This window comes from Phaethon aethereus, assembly GCF_964289735.1.
Source record: "Phaethon aethereus genome assembly, contig: HAP1_SCAFFOLD_489, whole genome shotgun sequence".
Classification (NCBI taxonomy): domain Eukaryota; kingdom Metazoa; phylum Chordata; class Aves; order Phaethontiformes; family Phaethontidae; genus Phaethon; species Phaethon aethereus.
In genome coordinates, this window is record NW_028114175.1 from 1 (window position 1) to 23662 (window position 23662).

At 63.3% G+C, this 23662-nt stretch overlaps 5 protein-coding genes across 8 annotated transcripts; 2 read left to right on the plus strand and 3 right to left on the minus strand.

Annotated features, from left to right (window-relative positions):
• Positions 1-1253: 1253 nt before the first annotated feature.
• On the minus strand, positions 1254-3285 carry SDHAF2 (succinate dehydrogenase complex assembly factor 2). Of its 2 annotated transcripts, XM_082015771.1 has the most exons (4): positions 3203-3285; positions 2605-2828; positions 1741-1850; positions 1254-1587 (listed from the first exon to the last, which is right to left on the minus strand). In XM_082015771.1, exons 1-4 carry the CDS (start codon positions 3215-3217, stop codon positions 1457-1459), a joined length of 480 nt encoding a protein of 159 aa, XP_081871897.1. In that variant the 5' UTR covers positions 3218-3285; the 3' UTR covers positions 1254-1456. The 2 variants fall into 2 exon arrangements, with proteins under 2 accessions (XP_081871897.1, XP_081871896.1); XM_082015770.1 differs by lacking the exon at positions 3203-3285 and having other exon boundaries at positions 2605-2907.
• Positions 3286-4059: 774 nt separating this feature from the next.
• On the plus strand, positions 4060-12854 carry CPSF7 (cleavage and polyadenylation specific factor 7; the record flags this gene model as incomplete). Of its 2 annotated transcripts, none has more annotated exons than XM_082015768.1 (8): positions 4060-4113; positions 8719-8937; positions 9529-9632; positions 9969-10118; positions 11637-12089; positions 12169-12287; positions 12379-12547; positions 12686-12854. In XM_082015768.1, the coding sequence occupies 8 exons, from the start codon at positions 4060-4062 to the stop codon at positions 12852-12854; spliced, it is 1437 nt and encodes a 478-aa protein (XP_081871894.1). The 2 variants fall into 2 exon arrangements, with proteins under 2 accessions (XP_081871894.1, XP_081871895.1); XM_082015769.1 differs by having other exon boundaries at positions 9969-10114; positions 11681-12089.
• A 1833-nt stretch (positions 12855-14687) lies between these two features.
• TMEM216 (transmembrane protein 216) lies at positions 14688-16116 on the minus strand (the record flags this gene model as incomplete). The annotated part of the gene is made up of 5 exons (XM_082015774.1): positions 14688-14742; positions 15070-15127; positions 15206-15442; positions 15626-15718; positions 15816-16116. The coding sequence occupies 5 exons, from the start codon at positions 16114-16116 to the stop codon at positions 14688-14690; spliced, it is 744 nt and encodes a 247-aa protein (XP_081871900.1).
• Positions 16117-16539: 423 nt separating this feature from the next.
• Positions 16540-18416, minus strand: TMEM138 (transmembrane protein 138; the record flags this gene model as incomplete). Of its 2 annotated transcripts, none has more annotated exons than XM_082015772.1 (4): positions 16540-16742; positions 17008-17083; positions 18041-18212; positions 18289-18416. In XM_082015772.1, the coding sequence occupies 4 exons, from the start codon at positions 18414-18416 to the stop codon at positions 16540-16542; spliced, it is 579 nt and encodes a 192-aa protein (XP_081871898.1). The 2 variants fall into 2 exon arrangements, with proteins under 2 accessions (XP_081871898.1, XP_081871899.1); XM_082015773.1 differs by lacking the exon at positions 16540-16742 and adding an exon at positions 16792-16904.
• Positions 18417-20974: 2558 nt separating this feature from the next.
• Positions 20975-23400, plus strand: CYB561A3 (cytochrome b561 family member A3; the record flags this gene model as incomplete). The annotated part of the gene is made up of 5 exons (XM_082015775.1): positions 20975-21278; positions 21344-21552; positions 21624-21778; positions 22039-22195; positions 23287-23400. Exons 1-5 carry the CDS (start codon positions 21095-21097, stop codon positions 23398-23400), a joined length of 819 nt encoding a protein of 272 aa, XP_081871901.1. The 5' UTR covers positions 20975-21094.
• Between the last annotated feature and the right edge of the window lie 262 nt (positions 23401-23662).

Here is a 23662-nt window from a genome sequence, read left to right on the forward strand (position 1 = left end):
TGGTGTCACGCCGCTGGGTATGGCCTGGGGACGACTGACGCAGGGCAGGGGGGCCTCCAACACCCCCAAAACCCCTGGGGTTGGAGCTGGCCCCAGGGCCATCAACACCCCAAACCCTCCTGGGGTTGGAGCTGGCCCCGGGACCACTGACACCCCCAAAACCATACCTGGCTGGGGGGGACCGGTGAGGCAGCTCTCGGTGCCGGACTCCCTGGGTGCTTTGGGGGGGCCCTGGAGGAGCCGTGTGTGCTGGGGACTCACCGCCCCAGTGCGGAGGCAGGAAAGGGAGGACTCCTGGAGGTACCCGCTCCCCGGCTGGTGGACGTGCCGGGGCAGGAGGCTCCGGCCGTCAGGGAGCCAGAGGGGCTTGAAGTACTCAGCAGTGGTGGATGTGGCAGTGTCCTGGCAGTGGCTGCAGCAGGAAGCCAGCATAGCTGTGACAGTGGCTCCAAAACTTGCCCTCCGCCCCCCCCCCTACACAGCAGGGGTACCTACCCGTCTGCTGCGCTGTGCAAGCAGAGCAGGCAGGAGATGTCCGAGTGGTTGTTGGACACATAGCCAGTGCCAGTGTGGTGGCCGAGGCGGGGACGGAAACGCGGCTGGCCTGGGTGACAGCAAGGGTGGGGGGGGCAGCGCTTAGCCCCGGGAACAAGCTCCCCCCCACCTTCAGGGAAGCCTTTGGGACCCCCTACCGTGGGCCACCGCGTAGGTCGTGGCATAGAAGTTCATGAGGTCGGCGCTTCCCCCGGTACACGCCTTCGCCGAGGGGGTGACGGCGCCCAGCCCTGTGACAGGTGAGCCCTGCGGCAGGGACCGCAGCTTAGCACGGAGACAGACAAACGGATAGGCAGACACCATGGTAGTCCCAGAGCAGCTCCCTGCCTGTCCCGAGGGACTGGAGGCAGGGGTGGCCATGGAATGTCCCTGCGGAAGCTGTCTCCCAGTAACCAGTGCAGTGACACATGGGGACCTCGGCCACGGAGGGACGGTCACCGCTGCCTGGGGATCGCTGGCCTGGCTGGGACACCCCGCAGAGGGCACCGGAGAGCAGGATATCCCATAGGATGCCCCACTCCAACCTCCCGCGGAGGGGGCTGCAGCCCCCCAGCTGTGGGGCCACCTCCCACTGAGCCCCTAGAAAAAAGGTTTCAAAGGGACAGGTTGGAGTTGGCGGCAGCAGCGAGCAGGCATGTGCCAGCGTGAGCTCAGATTGCCGCTGTCTCCCCCGAGCGCCCGCTCCCAATGCCACTGAAGAACAGAGCCTTGTGCCCACAACGCAGCAGGAGAGAGGCAGCAGGGCTAGCAGCCACAGCTTTATTCATCGTGCCCTGAGAGTCCAAGGGAGCCGCTGCCGGAGGAGGAGAGCCGCAGGGAGGGCAGCAGCATTGGTGTTTCCACAGGGCCCCGTGCCCCTGCTCTGCTCCAGGGGATGGGGAGGGAGAATGTGTCCCCCCTGTCAGCAGGGTGGCTCAAAGAGGTACTCCAGGTCTGGCTGCCGCAGCCTCTGCTCCCTCTTCTTGTTCTTGGCAAACTCTCTGAGCATGGCCATCACGTCGTTCTCAAATTCAGCTGGCGTAGGCTTCGCTTCTGCCAGAAAGGGGCAGCAAGAGAATGGCTTTGTCCTGTCCCAGAACCATACTCACCCCCCCAAGCCCAGGTCCCACGGCCCGGAGCAACGGCGCTGCCTTGGCCAGTGCCCCGATGTCAGAGCAGGCAGGACAACGGGCAGCTGCACCGTACCTGTGGCCCAGTAGTAAATGTCCCAGTCATTGCTGGGCTCGTTGATGAGCCGGTCGTAGAGGTTCAGCTGCTGCTCGCTCATGCGGTTCAGGTTCTCCTTCGCAAAGAGGCTGGAGAGAGGACGTGTGAGGGTGAGGGCAGGCGACCAGAGGAAGAGCTGGGTTGGCATGCTGCTCCCAACCGTGGCTGGTACCCAGCTCTCTACACAATGCCAGAAGACATGGAGGAGCTGGGTCCAAAGTGACCTGCATCCTGCCTCCAGCCCCAGCCTGCTCTCTGTTAACCACTACTTCAGTCCCGAAACCCAATGGGCCTTGCCTCTTTCATACATCCCAGAAATTACATACATCCTTCCCAAAGGATTTTGGCTCAGGCATCACCTAGAAGCTTTCTAGAGCTCTTGCATGCCTGCAGCTGCCTCTGGCTCTGCCTCGTCCTGCCCAGCAGCAGCACTAATCATTGCATCTCAGACCCAGGCAAGCAAAGCTCTTGTGGTGATTTATCCAACAGCTCAGCCTTTTATCTGCCTTCTATCCTCCAAGCAACATCACATCTCCTCAGGTTTTGGATTACAGCTGTGCACTACCCCACCAAACTCTTTCCTGCAATACTCGGGGCTCTTCCCTGTTAAATTAAAAACCTGTAACATCTTCAGGGAGCTGAACTACATGACAGCTACGCTCACCTCGACTGGCCTTTCTCCTTTAGCTCTCTAGGGCTGATGTTATCTCTCCTGTAAAGTACACCGCATCCCTGCCTGCTCCTGTCTGCAGGAAACAAATTGTCAGGGCGCTGTGGGGAAGTGGACAAGCTGCGGAAGGTGGCTGAGAAGCCGGGAGGGAGGACGGGCACCCGGCACCTCACCTGAGCAGGATGCAGTTCTCCAGCATCCCCCTCTTTCGGCTCTCGTACAGCAGCCGGGCTCTCTTGGTCTCCAGCGGCTCGTTGGGACGCTCCTGCCAGGGGGGTAAGGGGATCTCCAGCACGTCCTTCCCCGAGTCTGTCGGGGAGTCCCCATGGTAGCCACGCTGCAGGCACACCGGCCCCAAAACATGCCGGCACAGAGCCCGCCCGGGCAGGGAGCAGAGCTGTGAAAGGGACACGGACAGCGCAGGGGACATCAGGCCTGGCTGCCCCAGCAGGGACGGGGGGGTCCCCAGCACACACGGCCCCCCCAGACGCTGCTGGCCACAATCCCCCATCCCAAACCACCCCCAGACTCTGCTGCTTCCCCATCCCACAGCTTCCCCCCCCATGCTGCCCCAAACCCCCATCCCGTAACCCCCCCAGGCCCTGCTGCCCCAAATCCCCCCATCGCACCCCCACCCATCCAGACCCTGCTGCCCCCAGGGCCTCCCTCGGTGCCCCGCCTCTCCCAGGTCTTTGGTTCCCCACAGGCTCCCCTTGCCCCCGGGACCCCCTTCGCCCCCCATAACCACCGCCTCCTCCTCTTCCTCCTCACCCTGCCCGCCGCCATAGCCCCGCGCGGCCCCTCTAGCCTTCGTCCGGGGCCGCTCTGTGACAGGGGCGGCCCGACTCTATGGCGCGGCGGCAGGGGGAGAAACCGGCGGGGAGGGCCGGAAGGGGCGTGACCCCCAACCGGAAGGGGCGTGGCGCGGAGGCGCTGGCGGTGGCGGTGAGCGCGGTTGGCGCGCGCGCTCGGGGCCTGCTGTGGCGGTAACGGGCGGGGCCGTGGGGGGGGGGGGGCCGGGTCGGAGGGGGGCCGCGACCCGCCGCCCCCTCCCCTCGCCCCCCCTCCCTCGCCCCCCCCCTTTCCCTCCGTTCCCCCCCCAATCCCCGCCGCTCAGCAGGGGCGGGCCGCGCCGGGCCGATATGGCCGTCTCGCCCCCGGCGGGGGGGGTCCGGGCCAGGGGGGCGGCGGCGACGTCGCTGCCCCGGGGCGTGGGGGGAGCGGTAGGGTCGTCCCCTGAGAGGGGTGGTTGCCCCCAGGGGTTGGTCAGGTCTGGGGGAAACGGGTCCGCGTTGCCCCCCAGGGGTGGCTCTCGGCGGCGGAGGGGAGGGTGTCGTCCTGGGGTGGGGGGGTCCCAGCCGGAGGGCGAGGAGCTGCTGCGGCCCCCGGGTGGGTGTGGGGTGAGGCCGTGGGCCCCTCTGGGCAGGGTGACTGGTGCCTGCAGGCAAGGGGGGGCCACAGTCCTATAGAGGGAGGTGGGTGGCAGAGGGGACTTGGGGAGGACACACAGAGCGGGTCCCCAGGGCCTCGCTGACCCTCTCCCCCCTCCTTGCCCCCCTGCAGTGCACCTTCCGTTCTCCTGCTTCGCCCCGGTCCCAGCCTGGGCTCCCGCTCCTGTCTCTGGAAATATGTCCGAGGGGGTGGATCTGATCGATATCTACGCTGACGAGGAGTTCAACCAGGTGAGCGGCGCGTCTGGCTGGGGCAGCGGATCCCCCTTTCTGGGGGAGACCACCATAGCCGGCATCGGCCAACTCGTTAGCAAGGCGCTGGAGCAATTAGCATGGACGTACCTGCCGGCTGGTGCGTACGCACTGAGCGGAGGCAGAAGATGCGACCAATGTGTCCCGGAAAGCGCTGGAGAGTCCCTGTGGGGAAACGAGGGCTGGGACCGTTCCTAAATCCTGGCGGCTGCCGTCTTGAGCCGTGACTAAAGGGTCTTTCTGTGGGTTTCACCAGAGAGTCAACATATGGATGGTCACGAAATGTTTGGGAGGGGGAGGCAGGGTTTGGGCCAGAACATTTGCCAGGGCAGTGACGAGCAGGGATCCAAGGGGGTAGTTGCATCCTGGTGGGAGAAATGGGAAATCCAGACTGGAAGAGGGACTGCCAGGGAACTGCACAGTGAGGGGACCCAGAGCACCAAACCTGCCGGACCGCTGAGGCTCAGGAAGCTATGGTGGGGAGTCGCTGCAGTCGCAGAGATGCCCCCTGTGCCACCTCACCCACCCCGGGGCTGCCTGGGACTCATGGGAAGGAATGACAGAGAAGGGATGTGTGTGTAGCTGTTAGAGCAGCAGATTTTAGAGAGTTTGGGGATCCAGGAGAGCGAGTGTGAATGCAGAGGTTCAGAGATTTAAAAAGTGCCATGGAAAGCCTGTGGAGGAAAGCTGGTCCGCACTAGAGAGCAAGCTGCATGAACTGAAAGGAAAACATGTGGACGAAGGAATGGCCGAGAGCTCCAAAAGGGCTGAAGAGGAGCTGAGGGCAATAAACCCTTTGTTCTGAGGAGGTGGGAGGTTATCAGGTGAGAATACGCCGTGGGTGAGACCTTCAGGAAAGAGCAGAAATGGTGCGAACTGCCTCAGAGCCGAGGGGACTGTGAGGTGCTTTCCAGCCACCTGGGAAGATGCAGGAGTTAGTCGCCGAGAGCAGTTGCCTTGGAGAAAGGCAGGGTCCAGACTGGCTCTAACATTGCCAAAATAACGGGAACTTCCCTAAAAAGGTGAATTGCAAAGCAAATGTCTGTGCTACCTGTAGCAGCCGGGCAGCCCTGCCTGGACACCCTCTGACTCTGAAATACCACTTCCTGCATCCTTCCTGAAGAAATCCTGGAATGAACCCAATTCCCCATGTATTAAACTATCTAGTACCGTGCTGGGACGTGCCGGAACTGCTCTGGCTTAGGAATGGCCTCGGTTTGTGTGTTTTCATGCAATTTGCTTTTAACAGAATTGGGAAATAGGCGTACCTGGACTTGGGAGCAGAAGGGAGAGCTGGATAGCTGCAGGAATAAGGATGGAAGGTGCAGACTGAGAAAATGTGTGGAGGTCGCAGGGCTGGAGTTTAGAGGTGCACAGAATAACCAGGAAGCTTCATTTACGGCGATTACTCCGAGCGCCAGAGGGAAGCAGTGAAAGTGGATGTGGTATCGACTTGTCTGGGGAAGGAGAGTCGTGGTGTTGGCGGGCGTGAGTTGGAAAGGCAGTAACGTCTCAGAGGACGATCGAGGAACAACAGACAGGTCGGAGGATTTAACAGGAGAACTCTGCTGCTGCTTCACGGGCGCTCTGCGGAGACGGCCCAGCACTGCCTGTCCTGCCTGTGCCTGCAGGTAGGCTTTCCTGTGAAGGCTCGGCCCCCAGGAGGGCTGGGGCGGGAAGGGTGACAAAAGCAGTGGCGTGAGTTGACATGGGAATGTCTGCTGGGGAGCTGAGAGGCTCTCTGATGGGTCTGGCCTGGCCTCTGTCAAGTCTCAGGGATCTTTGGAAATAAAGAAGTTAAGCAGCGTTGAGAGGAGGACGGAGCAAGCCTGGCTGCACAGCGGGAAGCGGCATGGAAAGCTTTAACTGGAGGGTTTGGGGAACAGGACACAAAAGGTCTTTGATGCAGCCAAGTAGATGGAGGCTTCTTAAAGCTGGAAGCGATTATCAAGGCTGCCGACTCCAGCATCTCACTCGTCTCGGGCTGCGCAGCGGCAGGAAGAAACCCAGAGTTAATCTGTGCACGATGCCGCGCGTGGGATCAAAGCGGGGTGGGAAGGTGCCCTGGCTGCCCCGTGGTTCCTGTGGCACACCAGGGATGCAGGCGTGGTTCCAAATCCCACAGCACACGTGGTAATTACCGCCAACAGTGCCCGGCTTCATCCTTCTGCACCTTGCAAGGCGTCGCGCATGGGTTCAGTGCGACGGTCTGCAAATTCGGTGCGATGGCAAGGGCAGAGAGCGGCAGAGTGGACTGTGAGCGCTTGGGCTGTGCGTACTTCTACACCATCGTCCCACCAGGCTGTTAGTTTTTAAAGGAGAGGGTCAAAAATGGAATGGACGCAGAGGATCTCTTAAAAACACCCAAGCTCAAACAACCCCTGAGTAGCACAGCTGAGGACTTCAGGCGATTTCTCCTCTAGTCCCCCCTCTATTTTTGTTCTCGACTTGCTAAAACTTTCAGGCAGAAATCCTCCAGCCTTGGGCTGTGTCCAAAGGCACTTGGTGGGGGTAGGAGCGTTGGAGGCAGATTAAACAAACAGTTGAGCTGTTTTGAGAATGAGTACAAAAATACTGCTCCCTCTTGAAATTCTTGTAACCTTTTTATCGGCTCTGCAGCTGAAGTAGCCGGATACAGAAGTTACAACTTCCCTTAGAAATGGATGTTGCGGTCAAGAAGAGTCTCTGGGGGGAAAATGGTTTGATTTTTATATTTCTGTGATCCTTTGAAAGCTGTGTACTGAGCACCCTTCCCCGACTCTTCCCCTGAGCTCACAAGGGGCCGTGTTGCATGTGTGCGGTTCCCTGACTGTCACAGTGTAGGGGATTTAACCACCTCGCGCTGAATCTTGCAGAAGATCTTGTCCAAACTGCCTTTGAAGTCCTGGAATTAAAAATCTGGGAGCAGAACCTCTGGTTTTTGTGCTGCATGGGACCTGTGCATTGCTCCCATGGGACAGATACGAACATAGTAATTTGTAGCGTGAAATGATGCTCAGTGCATGCTGAATCCGGGTGAGCAATTAGTCTGAAGATCCGTAGTAAACACAACCCTCGCTGTACACTCCAAATTAAATATAGCCTGGAACAGAGTGGGAATTGGAAGGCAGATCTAGGACACTTGAGTTCGCAGCTCAGAGCTTCCTCGGCGGCTGGTTCGTGCCTTGAATGGCTGCGCTGCGAGGGGAGGGGAGACGACGTGCTTGTATCTGCGTGTGCAGGCGGTGTGTGTAGCTCCTACCCTGAAGAGGGCTCTGCTGGCCCAAAAATGAGTGAGCTTGCAGTGGCGTACCCGAGGCGAGCGGGGTTTGAGGGTGGGTGTGCAACCCCCAGGCTGGGCTTGTGAAGCGTGTGCCCGCCAAGGAGCGAGAATCTCGTCTGTTCGAGGGCGTGTGGTTTTCCACCAGTGAACTTTTGCCCTCGCGCGCTTACAAAAGGTGAGCTTCTTCCTGGTAGCTTCCCGGAGCAGCAAGTTGCGTCTTGCCCCGTTGCTCTGGGGCCATCCTAGCGAGACAGTCCTCTGCTCGCGCAGCGCATGTGCTGGAGCTCAGCGGACAGAGCGGACGGAAAAGCGAAAGGCTTGTCGTTGAAGTTAGGGGGTTGAAAATCGAGCCAGCACTGGTCACCACCGGGGTAGAGCCTCATGGCTCTGCTTTGTGGAGTATTCCTCTCTTTACCACCTCCCTCCACGTAAAACCTGCTCCAGGGTTACGTCAAGCATCGCAAAGCAGAGCCTGTTGCCCTGTCTTCAGGGCACCGGTAATCCTCCTTGCTGGGCAGCCCCGTTGTTGTGGGGCTTGTGTTAACGCTTCTCCGGTCAGAGAGCCGGGTGGCCAGGCTGGAGATGAGTGAGAGGGCTCGCTCGGCGCTAATTGCAAGCGAGAGGCGCTTCCACGTCGGCCAGGAGGAAGAGCAGATGCTGTGGTGGATCACGCAAGCGAGGGGTCGTTGTAAGCCTAGGGCACTGTGTGTTTTTGCAGGGCAGTGCTGAGAGGGGTCTGCTGGGCCAGGGGGAAAGCATGGGGAGTTGTTGTTGCAGAAATGAAGTGCTGAAAGAGGGACACACCGTCAAAGAGACAGCGGCATGCTGCTGAGTGGAGGGGATAGGGCTCCAGGCAAGAGGAGCTGGCTCGTGAGAGATAACAGGCACCGGATCTGTTTGCCGTGGCTTCATTTATGGCAGTGATTCACCACCTGACTGTGAATGGACCCAAGACAAGTCGTTTGGATGCAAAACCTTTGGTCTTGTGCTGCCCCTAAAGAGCTCATGTGCGCCAGCTCCCAGTGAATTGGGAGGACTGGTTTGCAAACTGTGAAGGAGGCTTCCTAACCTCCAGCGTCCTTCATCCGCAGTCCCCGGCACGGCGGGGCGCAAGTGGCACCATGGGATGACTTTTAGGCATCTGCTGTGCTGGTTGGGGTTTGGACGGTCAGTGCTGGGGGTGTTGGAGGACTCCAGCAGAATGGAGCAGTCCTCCAGAGCCCTGTTTAGGCTCTTAACAGCCCGTGGGTCCCTTTCCGAGCTGCGGTTTCACCCCCGGGGTCTCCCCCCTGCAGCGGTGCTCACGGTGTCTCCCCTCGCAGGACTCTGAGTTCAGTAATGCTGATCAGATGGACCTGTACGACGACGTGTTAGCAGCCAGCTCGCAGCCCCCCGAAAGCCGCACCAGCAGCTCAGAGGCACCCCCGGAGATCCGCCAGGAGCCGTCCCCCAAGCCCAACAACAAATCTCCCGCCATCCTGTACACCTACAGCGGGCTGCGCAACAAGAGAGCTGCTGTCTACGTGGGCAGCTTCTCCTGGGTGAGTGGGATCGCTGCCTGGCTGTGCTTGCCTGTGAGGGGGTCTCCACACCCCCTGGGTGGGCAGTTTGGGTCTCCTATGATGCGTGCACAGATGGGGGTCTTCCAGAGAAACCCCCTGGGGGCTGCAGGGCTCTCTGGGGGTGCTGTTCCTCCTCAGTCCACACTGACCCAGTGTCCCAGGCTGGGTCATGAGCTGGGCTTGACCTTGCGATCCTCAAGGAAAAGGGATTCGTAGCCTTGAGGGGCTTCAGATCCGGTCTGGGGCGAGCGACCGGTGGCTGTAGTGCCTCCCTCGCACCGGCTGCCCCCGCCTGCCTGTGCCTGCTTGGGGGCTGTGTGGGCAAGTCCCCTTCTCCCATTGATGGATACGGGGACAGTCCTGGGAAGGGTGTCTTGTCCAGAGAATAGAGGCCACGGATAGCCATGCTCAGAGCCTGTTTCAGACTCAAGGCTGCTTTTAAACTCCCTGTAGGGGCTCAGAGGGTGTCTGTACTCAAGTGCCCTGCCCCAGCCCCCTGAGCGCTGAGCCTGGGTCAACCGGGGGGGCACTGGGGTGAGCTGACACGAGCATCTCCCCTCTTCGCCTCAGTGGACGACTGACCAGCAGCTGATCCAGACCATCCGCTCAGTTGGTGTCTATGACGTAGTGGAGCTGAAATTCGCAGAGAACCGAGCCAATGGCCAGTCGAAAGGGTGAGAGCCATGGGGGAATGGGGGAGCCAGGTCCTGACGGCCACGTCCTGCATGTTGCGGGGAGCAAGGGGGCAGCCGGTGCTTTTCCTGGCACAGGTGATGCACAGCCCGCCTGAAGATGGGGTGGTAAAGCGGGGACTGCCAGACAGCATGGGAAAGGGAGAAGGGGATGTGTAACACCAGGCTGGGTTCAGCTGCCGGGGAGGGTGCTGGTTGGTGTCTGCCAGTGAGGACGGATGGAGCCCCGTGGGGTTTGGCAGGGGGTCCTTACGCCCTACCAGGGGCTGAACCGCTCGGGGCTGGCTCTTGCTGGCTGACCACTGGGCTTTCCCACAGGTACGCAGAGGTGGTGGTTGCCTCTGAGAACTCGGTCCACAAACTCCTGGAGCTCCTGCCCGGCAAAATCCTCAATGGGGATAAGGTGGAGGTGAGGCTGGCGACCCGGCAGAACCTGTCACAGTTCGAGGCGCAGGCGCGCAAACGTGAGTGAGGCGAAGGCGCGCCACAGGTCGGGGGGCCTCCACGCTGCGCAGCAGCTCCCGCGGGCCCCGCACATCCCCAGCAGAGCTGTCAGGCCGAACCCACCGAGTCCTTGGGGTGGGGGGATGCTGTCAGGAGTCTCTGGGGTTGTTTCCTGTTGCTGCTGAGTCTGATTAGATCCTGACCCAAGTCTTTATGATCCCCTTTTAGGTGCTCACACACTGCGAAGATCCCTCGTAGCCTCCTCCTCCTCCTCTCCAAACTGAATGGGCTTAAGCTCTTCAGCCTATCAACATAGCTAAGACCCTCCATATCTATTAGTAGCTCTTCTCTGGATCTCCTCCAGAATTTGTCCATCCCTGCGGAGGTAAGGTGCCCAACACTGGACACAGTATTCCAGCTGGGGCCTGGCCGTGGGCTTTCTACAATGGCGATAGGTGGTCCTCGCCTCACTCCGCAGCGATGTGACGCCCCGGCCCCGTGCTGGGGGGCTCTGCGCAGCCGCAGGGACTGTCTTGGCAGGAGCGTGTACGAGGAGGTCTTGGCCAGCTGTGGTCATTGTAGATCCCGTGGCTCGTTTCATGCAAGGAAAGCCCTTCTTTCTAAGCGCCCTGGCCGAGTTGCAGCGGGGTAGCTGTGACCTCCGCACCCTCCCTTCAGCTCCCGTGGTCATCTGCTGCTTGGCAGCACCATGCGCTGTTAGACCGTGTCCCCACCTGCCCTCGTGTTTCGGTGGAGCAGGGCGTGTTCCCTTCTCCTGCTCCTCGCCCCGCCGGGCATGGGGAGGCTGAGTTTCGGCCTCCCCCTCCGGGGCCTTGCCACCGGCACAGCTCAGCTCATGCAAACCCTTGCCAGCAGCTCGGCAGCGCCGGCGCACGAATGGTGTTCCGCTTGGCAGCTGTCATAGCAGCAAGGCCCAGCAGGGAGCCACGGCTCCCCCGAGGGGCTCGGGCAGAGGTAGTGTCCTCCGTCGTACCTCTCCTGTCTCATCCTCAAAGCCTCTTTGGACACAGCAAATGTTCCTGTCCCTCTCTTCAGGGGCAGATGGGCACCGAGTTTTCCTTCCTCCAGCAGCTCTGTGGCTGTCAGCACTTGGGTTCTGTCCCGTCGTGTTCCTCCACGCTCCGGCCTTTCTGAATCCATGTGCGGATCGCAGGCTCTCTGGGTCGTTTAATGTCTTTGGGGACTTGGGACCCAGCAACCTCTCTGCTGGGGACCTCTCACCATTTCTTGTGGCTTTTCGCTTCTGTCCCTGTAACCCGCTTGCTCGGCAGCTTCCGCAGAGGCCCGCTGGCCGAGAGCCAGCATCCCCGAGGCGCCGTGCGGGCAGCTGGGGTCTCGCTGGAGAGCTGGTGCCTTTTTTGAGGCACGTGGAAGCGGAGGCTACGTTTGGCTGGCTGGATCTTTTCTCTGGGCATCTTGAGCTCTCCTGAGGCCAGACCTCACAGGGCTGTGGGAGAGGATGGTACTCATGCCAGTTGCCGCGGGTGGGGAGGAAGAGGAGGAGGTCTCCGAGACCTGCAGGCCCTCTGGTCACGGCTCATGGCTCTTTCCTGTGCCGCTTGCAGGTGTGCCGCCGAGGGCCCACTCCCGAGACTCCGTGGACTCGGTAGACGGCCGTGCCACACCGACGGAGAATGCCTTGCCACCTGCCCGCGTGGAGAAACCCCCCTCTGTCCTGCCTTTTTTCAACCGTCCCCCCGCCGCCCTGCCCCTCATGGGGCTGCCCCCGCCGCCAATGCCGCCCCCGCCACCCCTCTCCTCCGGCTTCGGCGTCCCACCGCCCCCGCCCGGCATCCACTACCAGCATCTCATGCCCCCGCCGCCTCGACTGCCCCCTCACCTGGCTGTGCCACCCCCGGGGGCTGTCCCCCCAGCCCTGCACCTCAACCCCGCCTTCTTCCCCCCACCCAGCGCGGCCCTGGGTCCTCCACCGGACACCTACGGCAAGGCCATGGCCCCCTACAACCACAGCAGGTGAGGCGGGGCGGAGAGGGGGGGCTGCAGTACCGAATTTGGGGAGGGCTACGCTGACCCGTGTGCGCCTCCTTTGCAGCCGAGAGCTTGGCCCGCCGCCTACCACCGTGAGCGAAGTGGAGTTTGAGGAGATCATGAACAGGAACCGGGCGATCTCCAGCAGCGCCATTTCCAAGGCGGTGTCCGGCGCCAGCGCAGGTAACGGTGACAGCATCCCCGCACCCCCCGTGTCCCCCACACCCCATCCCGCGGCAGGTCTGCATCCCTCAGCCCCGCTCCGCTCCCCCAGGCGATTACAGCGACGCCATCGAGACCCTCCTCACGGCCATCGCCGTCATCAAGCAGTCCCGCGTCGCCAATGACGAGCGGTGCCGTGTCCTCCTCTCATCCCTCAAAGACTGCCTGCACGGCATCGAAGCCAAGTCCTACAGCACGGGCGCCAGCAGCAGCTCCTCCAGGTACCGGCAGCTGTGGGGCTTGCAGCCGCGTGGGGGTGGCTTCACTGCACCCCATCTTGGGGGGCTTTGCTCGCCAGCTCTGGCCCCAGCCCGGCAGGATCCTCTCGGGAGGTAACAGCTTTTTCTTCTTCTCCCCAGGAAAAGACACCGGTCTCGGGAGCGCTCTCCCAGCCGGTCCCGCGAGAGCAGCCGGCGACACCGGGACCTGCTCCACAGCGAGGATCGGCACGAGGACTATTTCCAGGAGCGGAACCGGGAGCACGAGAGGCATCGGGACAGGGACAGAGAGAGGGACCGGCACCACTGAGACAGGTGAGCTGGCGCCAGGGTGCTTGCCGCGCGTGCCACGCCGTCATTGTGGGGTCTTGGGCAGGCCCCCTCGAGGAGTGAGGGCTGAGGTGGTGGGAAGGTGCTTGGCGCTGTGCTGACCGCTCCTCTCGTCTCTCTCCGCAGGAGTTTGGCAGTAAGTGGTTTTTAATGGACTTGTATCTCCTCACCTCGACCAGGACTACGTGACCGAGGCCGCTCTACCCCCCCTGCCCCTTCCCCGCCGACCCCAGCTCTCTCTGGGTGCCCGAGGAAAGCCGTGCCGCGTCCCGGCGGGACCCCCACCGACACCTCGTGGCCTTGGGGCCTCGGCTCTTGCCCGCACTCACCGCTACTGCTGCTTCCCGGGGAGAGGCAGGGAGCCGGGGAACACCTGCGCCAGGGCCACCCTGCTCCGCTCTGTGGACGCTCGGACCCAAAGAGAAATGGTGCTTTTTCTCCATGGAGGGAGGTTTGTGAGCCCTTTCTGGGGGTGGCTGGAGGCGACGGACCCCTCCCCGTGCCGTGCAGTGCCGGGGCTTGGAGGCGCATGGCTCCCAACCCCGTGCCTGGGTTCACTGGAAGTGGTACAGGGTCTTTGGCCATGTACCATCTTCTCGCCTCGTCTGGGGACACTCCTGTCCCCATCGCCGCAGTGATCCCTGTCCCGCGGGACGCTGCGCCGTGCTCCTGCTTTCCCCCCTCGCCCTCTCTGCTCTGCTCGGGGGCAGTGTGCTGGGGAGCAGAGGGGGCTGGAGCTGGGCTGAGGGTCGCCCCCTCCTTCTGCCCCGATGTCCCCCACCAGCTCGCTGCAGCAGCATTGCCACCTCCACGTTTGTCTCCCAAAACAAGCAGCTCCGGCTGCGGAGCGCCGGCGGGGCCCTGTGCATAGCCAGCCTCTCCCGCAGCATCTTCCTTGTTTTAGAGGAAGCGGAGGAGGCACAGGGCGGCAGGGCAGGCTGCCACCCCCCGTCTGGCGGCCCTCGGGGACTCACCTGTCCCCCCGCCTGTCCCTGCGTCCCCCGGCCGCCCTTTCCTAATGGGCGGCGCGGAGGTTTCGTGTGCGGTAACAGCCCAGCTGCGTCGCACAGGCTGGGACAGGGGTGGTGGGGATGCTGCAGGGGGTCTGGGCGCTGCCCAGAGCAGGAGCCCCCCCAGCCCTATGCCCTTCCGGGCTGCGGGGACCCACACGGGTCCCTCCAGCAGGAAAGGGGAGAGCCCAGGAGTTTCGGGGTGAGCTGAGACATAGGGTGACTTCCAGGGTGGGTGCCAGCCCGGCAGCGTCACCCTCTGAACTGTTGCTGGACAGGAGAACCCCGGCTCCGGAGGTCTTTTTAGGTTGAAATGACACACAAAACAAACAAACAAACAAAAAACCCCACCCATCTTGTAAAGTACCGCGAGGTGCCGGCTTAGCGGGTGAGTGCTGGGGGGAGCGCTCGGCGGGAGAGTTCTGTTTTTTACTTAACGACACAAATTTTTAGTTTCTTTCCAAATAGTGGGGAAAAGTGCAGAGCAAACCCCTATTAACCACCCAGCGAGGCGCTGCCCCTCCTGCTCGCAGTGACTAGATTTGTTTGTCTTTCTGATAGGTTGGAAATTGTGTAATAAACTTGATGACGTTGTCAATCTTTTATATGGCGCTGTAGGGCTCTTGTGTCGCGTTTCCTCCCTGCGATGGTCTTTTAGGAAATGAGAGGGGTGGGAGTGTTTGAAGGTTGCTGTGTGGGAGGGAAGAGCAGTGCTTGGGGACTGTTGGTGCCCTGTGCCTGCTATCCCTGACCCTCATCATCCTCTGACCCTCCTGAAGGGCTACTGTGCCCTCTGAGCCGGCTCAGGGCAGTGCTGTGGCGCAGCGGTGCGGTCCTGGAAGCTCCATGCCCAGCCCGCTGCCCCAGGGGAAGCCACATGCACAGCCACCAGGTAAAAATAAATATTTATTAGAAAATAGTGAATTATTCTGAGAAAGCAGTAGAAAAAAAAGTAATAATTCTCCGTACCTCAAACTGACTTGCGCATTCCAAGCCCTGGGGGCCGTGTCCCGGGTGGCAGTGGGCTGGCCCTGCCGGGCAGGTCGCTCACGTGTGCGGCGGGTGAAGCGGCGAGCAGGCAGGGTGGAGACCTCCCCTGCCTGGGGCTGCCTGCAGGCAGGGGCTGCCTGCTGGTGTGGGCTTGGCCTGGCACCGGGGCTGCTGGCTCCCCGCTGCCTCATGTACCCATGCCGCTCTGTGCCTGCTGCTTTGGCGTGGCATGGCATCTCAGTACGAATCCATGCTGCAAAGGAGGAAAGAGGCGGACATGTCAGTGCCAAACCGGCCTGGTAGCTCACCGCGCCGGCTCCTGCGGCATTACCTGGCTTCCCGCACGGCGTGGACGGGCAGTGGTACCTGGCAAAGGAGACCAGCACGAGGACTCCCAGCAGCAGCTCCACGGCGTAGAAGAGCAGGAGGATGGCGTTGAGGATGGCTTCCAGGCGCAGGGCGTAGGTCTGCAGCAGCAGGTAATAGGCCGCCATCACAGCTGCTGGGATGGTCAGGGCCAGGCTGATGGAGAGCAGCAACTTCCGCTGGCACAGGTTGCCCTTGGACCCTGTGGGACACGCGGTTAGTAGGAGGGTGTCCCCCACAGCGCCTGGGGTGTCCCCCACAGCCGCCCCCGGGACTTTGCATGGGAGTTGGCACCACCATGGCCCCAGCTCTGCCCCAGCAGCTCCTGGCGCTCGGTGTCACCCCGGGGGGACACCACCCCCGCCCTGCTGTCCCCAGGACTTACCAAAGAAGATGCGGGTGGCCTCAGTGCCGAGGTAGAGGAAGAGCAGCACCACGTCCAGCACCAGGTTGGTGAAGGGGTACGGCAGCAGCAGCACTGCAGGCACAGCCACCGCTGCCCTCAGGGCCTGCACCCACAGGCAACCCTGGGCCTCTGGGAGGGGGCTGCTGCCCCGGGGGTGCGGGGGGCTCACCCTTGTACACGAAGATGAAGGCCTCCAGGAGGAAGTAAGTAGCGCTGTACCACCCGTTGAGGAAAAGCAGGACCTGGAGCGGTGCCGAGGAGCGCTGGCGGCCTGCGGGTGCAAAGCGGCGGTGGGCGGGGGCGGCACGGTCCGGTCCCAGCCCGGCTCCCCCCCTCCGCTCAACCCCGCTCCCGGCCCGGTCCAGGCCCCGCTGCGCCTTGGCCTGCTCCCGGTCCCACCCCACGCCCCGCTGCCCCCCGGCCCTGGCCCAGCTACGCGCCGCGGCCCCGCACTCACTCCTGGGCGCCATCTTCCGTCTCCATGGGAACCGCCGCCGCCCTCGCTCCCGGGAGCGCTGGGCGGGAAGGCGCCCGGCCGCTCTCTCCGCCCTCTCTATGGCTGAGGAGGACTGGGCCCCTCGAGACCGGGTTCGAGTCCCGCGCCCGGTCGAGGGGGGCTGCGGGGCCGGGCGGGGAGCCCCGGTCGCCCTCCGGTTCTGTCTCCGTTGCCACGTTGGGCCGAGGTCCCACGGCGCGAGGCGGCTACAGCCTTGTTGTGGCTGCAAGCACAGCGCTGAGCTGGCCGGGGCCGGGGAAAGGCACAGGTAAGGCTGCCGGGATGGCGGCCACCGCTACCAGAAGGAAGGGAAGAGCCAGGGGGGCTGGGGCGCACAGACACTGGACAACTTCTGGAAAAAGTAGCCAATTTATTTCTTTACTGTTTACAAAAACAATCACTTCCCAACAGGGGCTGTGGCACCGGGACGCACCCTCCCTCCACACAACCGGGACGCACTGCGAGCCTCCCGCCAACTCCCAGCATCCAGTGCCGGCAGAAGGGCCGGTCCCCAGGAGGAAGAGGAGGAAGGTGGCCGGGCTGGAGCCATCCCCAACAGGACCCGTGAGGTGTAGAGAGACGGTGGGGGCTGCCAGGGAGCCGAGGGGAGAGTCGGTGGAGGAGCCACCAGGGAGCCCGAGGGGAGCCATCAGCCGCGGAACTGTGCAAACTCTTTGCGCAGCCAGAGTGAGTCCTGGTAGAAGAGGGGGTCTCCCAGGTGCACCGCCGTCCTCTTGTAGAAGTAACAGTAGAGCACAGCCACTGCGGGAGGGAGGGGGGTGAGGGTGGGCCCCTACCTTCACCCCCACAGGCTCCCCAAAAGGGGCAGGACCCCACCTGGTACCCTGCGACCACAAGGCCTTACCCAGCCGCTGGAAAACAAAAAGGGTCTGCAGGCCTTCGGTCCACACGAAGCGGCTGGAGTCCCGCCAGCGCAGGTTCTGAGGCAGAGAGGAGCCGGGAATAACCTGTGTGTTAGTTTGGGAGCAGCAGCCCGCGCCTCTGGCTCCCTCAGCCCGGTGCGCTGCTGGCCGCGAGGCTGTGTATGGGCCAGGGGCGACGCTGCCAGCTGGGGGAGCAGCCTCCCACCCCAAAGGTTAAGCAGCTCAGGGGATTTCACCAGTGAGCCGGGACCTATTCTAGCTTCAGACTTCAGATCCTTGCAAATCCCCGTCAATCCCCTGCCCGGATGGCGTGGGCAGCACCGGCGCGGCTGCCTGCTTGGGTACCCTGGCATGGGACAGACTCTGGCCCAGCCCAAGGTGCTTCCCTTGCCCTGGGGCACAGCGAGGTTGGGATGGACCCTCCCCCAGAGGCTGGGGTGGGGGGCCCAGGGGCTGGGCAGGGTGTGTGGGGTACACCTTGTGGGGCCAAGGCAGGGGACAGGAGGGAGTTTAGTCCGGGGAGAGACAGGGAAGACGCTGCCTGGACAGAGCCAGAACCCCTGACAGCCCTGGGTGCTGCTTGACGCCAGCGGGGAGGGGGCTGCCCTTGGGCTCTGAGCGCTGGTGTTTGCTGAGGATTAATCCCAGGTAAAGCAGGAGCTGCTGTCACGGACTTCAGTGGGGATTACTCCAGCATGGGCTCTTGCGCCAGCACAGAGCTGGAGCTGCTGGGCTTCCCCTGGGGAAAGAGGATTTTCTGGCAGGTCACGGTCCTTAGGGAAGGGTCTGGGATGGGGCAGCTCCCTTCCAGCCCGATGCCTACAGGGAGATCATGCACAGAATCGCAGGGGGACACTGAACTGTCCCTGCAGTGGTAGCTCGTGGCCTTCCTCTCATGAGAGAGGGACTGAAGGGAGCGGGGGGTTGTGGCCAGTAAAGCCAGTGGTGAACAGTAAAGCCAGTGGCTGCCTTCCTTCGGGAGCAGCCGGCAGCCCCGCGCCACTCCCAGCCTACCATAACCCAGACGTGGAAGGAGATGCTGAGCACCAGGTAGGCCGCCGACAGCAGGATGGTACCCTTGAACTTGTGGAAGAGGAGGTTGACCAGCCCGGCCTGGAAGACGAAGGTATTGAAGAACATGAGGAAGATGATGATGATGTTGAAGAGAATAGCGATGTCCTGGATGCTGCACGAGAGAGACGTGGTGAGACCCCGACTCTCCTGCCCCACCATGCTACCCACTACACCTGCCCGGCACTCACATGAAGAGGACGAGCTGGACGGCGGGGGCCGTGCGGAGCAGCTCTGAGAAGGAGTTGACGAAGAGGTCATAGAAAAGCAGGAGGAACTGTAAGAACAGCACCAGACTGTAGTTGCTGGTTTGGAGCATCTTCCTTCCCTGGGCGTTGGAGCCCTCAGCCCCGGCATTCCCAGCAGCAGAACCAGCTCATGGTCCGTCACCTCTCCCTACAGCTGGGACCTGGAGGGGGAGCGGAGGTTTCGTTTGGCAGGGTGGAATGCACTCCCCTGCACCTCTCAAACCTCCTCTGCCAGGAAACCTGAAGGAAGGTCAAACCAGCAGCAGCTCCTGCCAGTTTCTAGCAGGTCCATGTGGGGCCATGCTCTGCCCCTGGTCTGTGGGCTGGGCTCTCACAAATAAGCTGTCTCCCCTCTATTGGCACCACGCAGCAGGCTCGAGTTCAGTCTCTCCCACCCTCTAGCCTCACAGCTGCCCCAATCCCAGAAAACAGACGTAAAAAAATGCAGGGGTGAGGGAGACGTGCACGTCCTGGGGAGCAGCATCCAGGCAGGTTACACCTCTCGCACCGGACAAACCCTAAAGCTGCCGCCGGCTCTGCGGGCAGTGCTGAGCAGGCCACGCTATGGGGGCAGGTTTGGGCATGCCATGTCCCAGCATTGCTCTCCTTTGCCCCACCCCAGGACCACACAGCCTGCCTGGGGCAGCTGATCAGTGGGGGAACGAGGACACCGTGAGGGAGTGGGGCTGTCTGGGGACAAGCGAGGAAGCACAGCCCTCCTGACCTCTTCTTCCACCACTGACAGCCGGCTCAGGCACGGCAGCGCTGGGGAAGGAGGGACGTGATACAGAGGGAGGTAAGGTGGTGCTGGGGGTGGTGCAGGGGCCAGGAGAACGGGGGATCCCCCGTGGCCTGGCACGAGAGTGCTGTGTGGAGGCACTCCTTTTCTGAAAGGGAGCCACAGGGCTGGACATGGCGATGAGAAGGGAGCAGCTCCCCCTGCGACACAGACGTCCTCTCATGCGTGAGGTTCGCTCTTGTGTCCTCATGCAGCCCCCGGACCCCCCTTCCCCCCGACACCAGTCCCTAAGAGGCCGTGTGCCACCGGGGCTCCCCCAGGCCTCCCCCCCCCCCCCCCAGCAGCCGCCCGGTAGGCCGCCGTGCCCCCCGCCCTCGGGGGCGCTCCCCCGGTTCTCGCCCCGTCCCGCACCCCCGCCCCCGGTGCACAGGCTAATCCGCAGTGCCCGGGACTGCGGGTGCCGGTGGTCTCCGCCGCGTTCCACCCTCCGCACCCCGGGAGCGGCTGAACGCTGACCTGCAGCCGCCATCTTCCGTCTCCATGGCAACGGCGCAGCCACAGAGACGGCAGCGGAAGCGCGCGGCTGGAGGAGCCGCGCCGGGGCCGCTCTGGCCGCCGCTCTCGCTGGGCTCGGGGCCAAGCGTTGTGGGTGGGAGCCACCACCGAGACGAGCGGCCAGAGCGGCGCCGTCCAACATGGAGGCGCCCAGCGAGGCCGAGGGGGCGGCGGGGCCCGGCGGGCGGCGGGCGGGGCTGAGGTACGGCCCCAGGACCAGGCCGGGTCCCCTGGGGCCGGGAGGAGCCGCGGGGCCCTGTGTTCTGGGTCCGGGGAAGCCTCGGGGCCTGGCCCTGTGTCCCCAGGCCCGGGAGAGCTGTAGGGCCGGGCCCCATGTTCTCGGTGTTGTGAGAGCTGTGGTGCCAGGCCTGTGTCAGCAGGTCTGGGGGAGACGTGGGGCCAGACCCGGAGGAGCCGTGGGATTGCTCGGCACCCTGGCAAGCATTGTAAGGCCTCGGAGCGAGTGGGTGGCTGAGCTCGTGATCCGCGTGCCACGCCAGGGCTGAGTCCCACCCACCTCCTGCCTCTTGGTCCCGTGGGGCGACTTATCTGGGGGGGACAGGGCTGTCCCCGCCCCAAGTGGAGACATAAATATCTATTTCTGGAGGCAGATGCAAATCACCAGGCAAATGAGCGCAGCCCTGCTCCTGCCAGTCATCTGCTCGAGCCTTGCGGGCTGAGGGCAGCACCGAGGGCACGGCCCTGCCAGTCCTGCTGCCCAGCCCAGGCAGGGTTGTGGGGCTGTTGCGTGTGGGTCCCCCCAAACCCCAGTGGAGCAGGTGGGGTGAGGGCTGGCCCAGAGTGGGCAGGAGGGAGTGGAGGTGCTGGGGCTACTGGGGTCCAGGCCAGGGGGGTACAGGGGTGTGTCCTCACACCCAGCTGGGGTGAGCCCTGTGCTGTGGGTGCAGCTGGGGGGGCACAAGGTGCTGGGGAGAGTTTGAGAGGGAGTACAGGTACCAGGGGGGTGGTGGAAAGGGGGCTGGGGTGCAGGTTTGAGGGTGCTGGGGGAATGGAGAGAGCGTAAGTACGTGTGAAAGAGAGGGAGGGGATCGGATCAGTGGGTTATTGGGGACAATGTGGGGGGGCTGCAGTGGGGTGCAGGGTTACAGGGGACTCCTGGATCCCGCATGAGGCCCTTGCTGCTGTCCCCTGAGCATGGCAGTGGGGTGCAGTGTGCCGGGGTGGGGGGGGGGGGTGCTGCCCAGGGCCCTGGCTCTGCCGGGGCCAGTTTCACCCTCAATGTCCTCAGATGGCCAGCTCTGGCCTGGCATCCTTCCCTGGTCCGGCAGCAGCTGGGCCAGGGCTGCCCCTCCTCAGGGTGCCTGGTTCCCCTTTCAGTCTGGCTCCTCCCTGGGGCTGTCTGCACGCAGGCAACAGCTGCTGCAGGCAGAGAGCCCCGGCAGAGGCTGAGCAGGCGCCTCATTCTTCCTCAGGCGCCGCCATCCCGTCGTGGAGATGCTGGATCTACCCTTTCTGCCCTTCTGCGCCCTCCTGGGCGGCCTGGGCTTTGCGTGCGTGGCTTTCGTCAGCGCCTGGTGCCAGCACTGGCGCGGCGGCTTTGCCTTGGATGGCAGCGCCCAGATGTTCAACTGGCACCCGGTGCTGATGGTGACAGGCATGGTGGTGCTGTACGGTGCAGGTGAGCGGGGCGTGCGGGGCGGCGCGTCCCCGGCACGGCTCTTGCCTGACCCTCTTGCCTAACAGCGGCCCTGGTGTACCGCCTGCCCCCCGCCTGGAGCGGCCCCAAGCTCCCCTGGAAGGTGCTGCATGGCACCCTGGCCCTGGCAGCCTTCGGCCTGGCCGTGCTGGGGCTGGCAGCCGTCTTTCGCTTCCACAATGAACACGGGACGCCCAACATGTACTCGCTGCACAGCTGGCTGGGGCTGGCCACCGTGCTGCTCTTCTCCTGCCAGGTGGGTGCTGCCCTGGCCCCCTGCACCCCGGCTACCCATGCCCCTCACCCTTTCCCCTTCCCTCCCTGCAGTGGCTGGCTGGCTTCAGCGCCTTCCTGCTTCCTTGGGCTCCTGCCTGGTTTCGTGCCCTCTACAAACCCGTCCATGTCTTCTTCGGCTCCACCATCCTCATGCTGTCCGTGGCCTCGTGCGTGTCGGGCATCAACGAGAAGCTCTTCTTCAGCCTGTGAGCATCACCCAGGGCGTGGGGGAGCCCTTGCAGGGAGGGAAGCTCAGGGAGAGGTTTGGGCTGGTCATTGTCTATCAGTGCCAGAAGTAACATCGAGTGAAACCGAGCACAGGGTGGCAAAGGGAAGTGAGTAATTCCCCGGCTCAGGTGCATGGTGAGCCTGCATAGCTCCCCGCTGCAGCGTGGGTGCAGGGTTGTGTGGGCTTAGTGGAAGGCTGGGCACATCCAGGAAAGCTGTTGGCCCCTCTTCTCCCAAGGAAGAACGGGACGACGGAGTACAAGCGCCTGCCCGCCGAGGCTGTCTTTGCCAACACGCTGGGGCTCCTGATCCTCCTCTTCGGGGTGCTGGTGCTGGGTGCCCTGGCCAGGCCGAGCTGGAAGCGCCCTGACGCCGACTCCCCGGATTCTTGCCAGGTACCAGCTCTGCTGCGGAGGCAGCCCGGGTCATGGGTGGATTTGGGGAGCTGAACTGGGGGACCTGCCTCCCACCAGAGCCCCGGCTGGCCTGTCCTTGGGGTGGGAAGGGATGGGGGGTGCAGGCACCAGGCTCACCCATGCTCTCCCCACAGCCCCTGCTCACTGCTGAGCGCTGACACAGCAGCTGAGGTCTCTCCCTGCCCACCCGGGGCTGCCAGCCCCAAGCTCTCCGACCCTGTCACCCTGCTGCCTGCTCTGCCGGCCCCGCTCTTGGCCTGTCGCCTTGCCCTCGCCGGGGTTCCCACTGCCTGCACCTGATGCTCATCTGCGTGTGGGAGGAACAGGCTTCGCTCCCTTACGGCAGAGATGTTGCTGTGGCGAGGACATCTCTTTGCCTCCATTGTGGCCTGGCTTTGGCCTCCTGCCTGCCATAGGATGAGGGCAGCCGCAGCGTGATGCTCCTGCCTGCATCCTCACGCCTCCACGTGCCAGCTCCTGCCAGGTCCGGCTGGCCTTTTGTGCCTGGACCTCGGTCTGTGCCAAAACTGGCTGTCCTCGAGCCCTCCCCAGGCCCTGCAGCGCCATCCCTCAATGCAGCCAGAGCCGTCAGAGCCTCATCAGGTCAGAAGCCGCCGGAGGAGCATCCCTGTGCCTGTTAGCGCTGCCGCTCCCTGCCTCGGGACCATCTCCTCTGGGGGGGGTCCGGCTCGGGGCAGCGGGGATGGAAGGGACCCTTGCACCATGCCCTGCACTTCGTTAGGCCGTCTGAGCCTCTCCCTCCACCCCACGGGTGGTGGGACCAGCCGAGCAGCCTCCTGGGGCCCTCGTGGACACATAATAAACCGCTGGCTTCTGCAGCACTCCTGCACCCGCGTCCTGGGGAACATGGGGGGCCCCAGGAGCCGGGGTGGGAGAGGTGGGTGCCTGGGGAGTGGGTCTTGGTGCTGGCCAAGCCAAGCCACGCTGCTTGGGGGCTGTGCCCCCTCTGAGGGGGGCTGGCTTGTCCTTACCCTCCCCTCCACTGCCAGTAGCTGGAGCTCCCCTGGCAGGCGGGGGCTCAGGCTGGCCGGTCCCCCTGCTCCCCCCAGGTCCTTGCCCCAGCTTGGGGCCACCCTGTGCCGCAGGGCAGGCTCTGCCCCGTCCCCTGGTTCTTTGTGCCTTCTCCAGAGCCTCGTCCAGGCCCCGTGCCCGGAGCCATGTGAGCCCTGCGGTTTCCCCTCCCAGCACCTGATGGAGAGGGCTCGTGGCTGGCCCAGCAGCTTCCTTCCTCCCCAGCAGTCGTTCACGCTGGAGCACAGGATGGGCTGGACCTCTGCTCCTGTCCCTCTTCGCGTGGGGACGTGTCCTGGAGGAACTGGGTGCATCCCCACCAGCCAATATCACCACGATCCCCTCCCTTGCATGGGGATGGATGCTCTGGGCCAGCTTAGGGGGACCACAAAGGTTTATTGTGGGTACATGGGG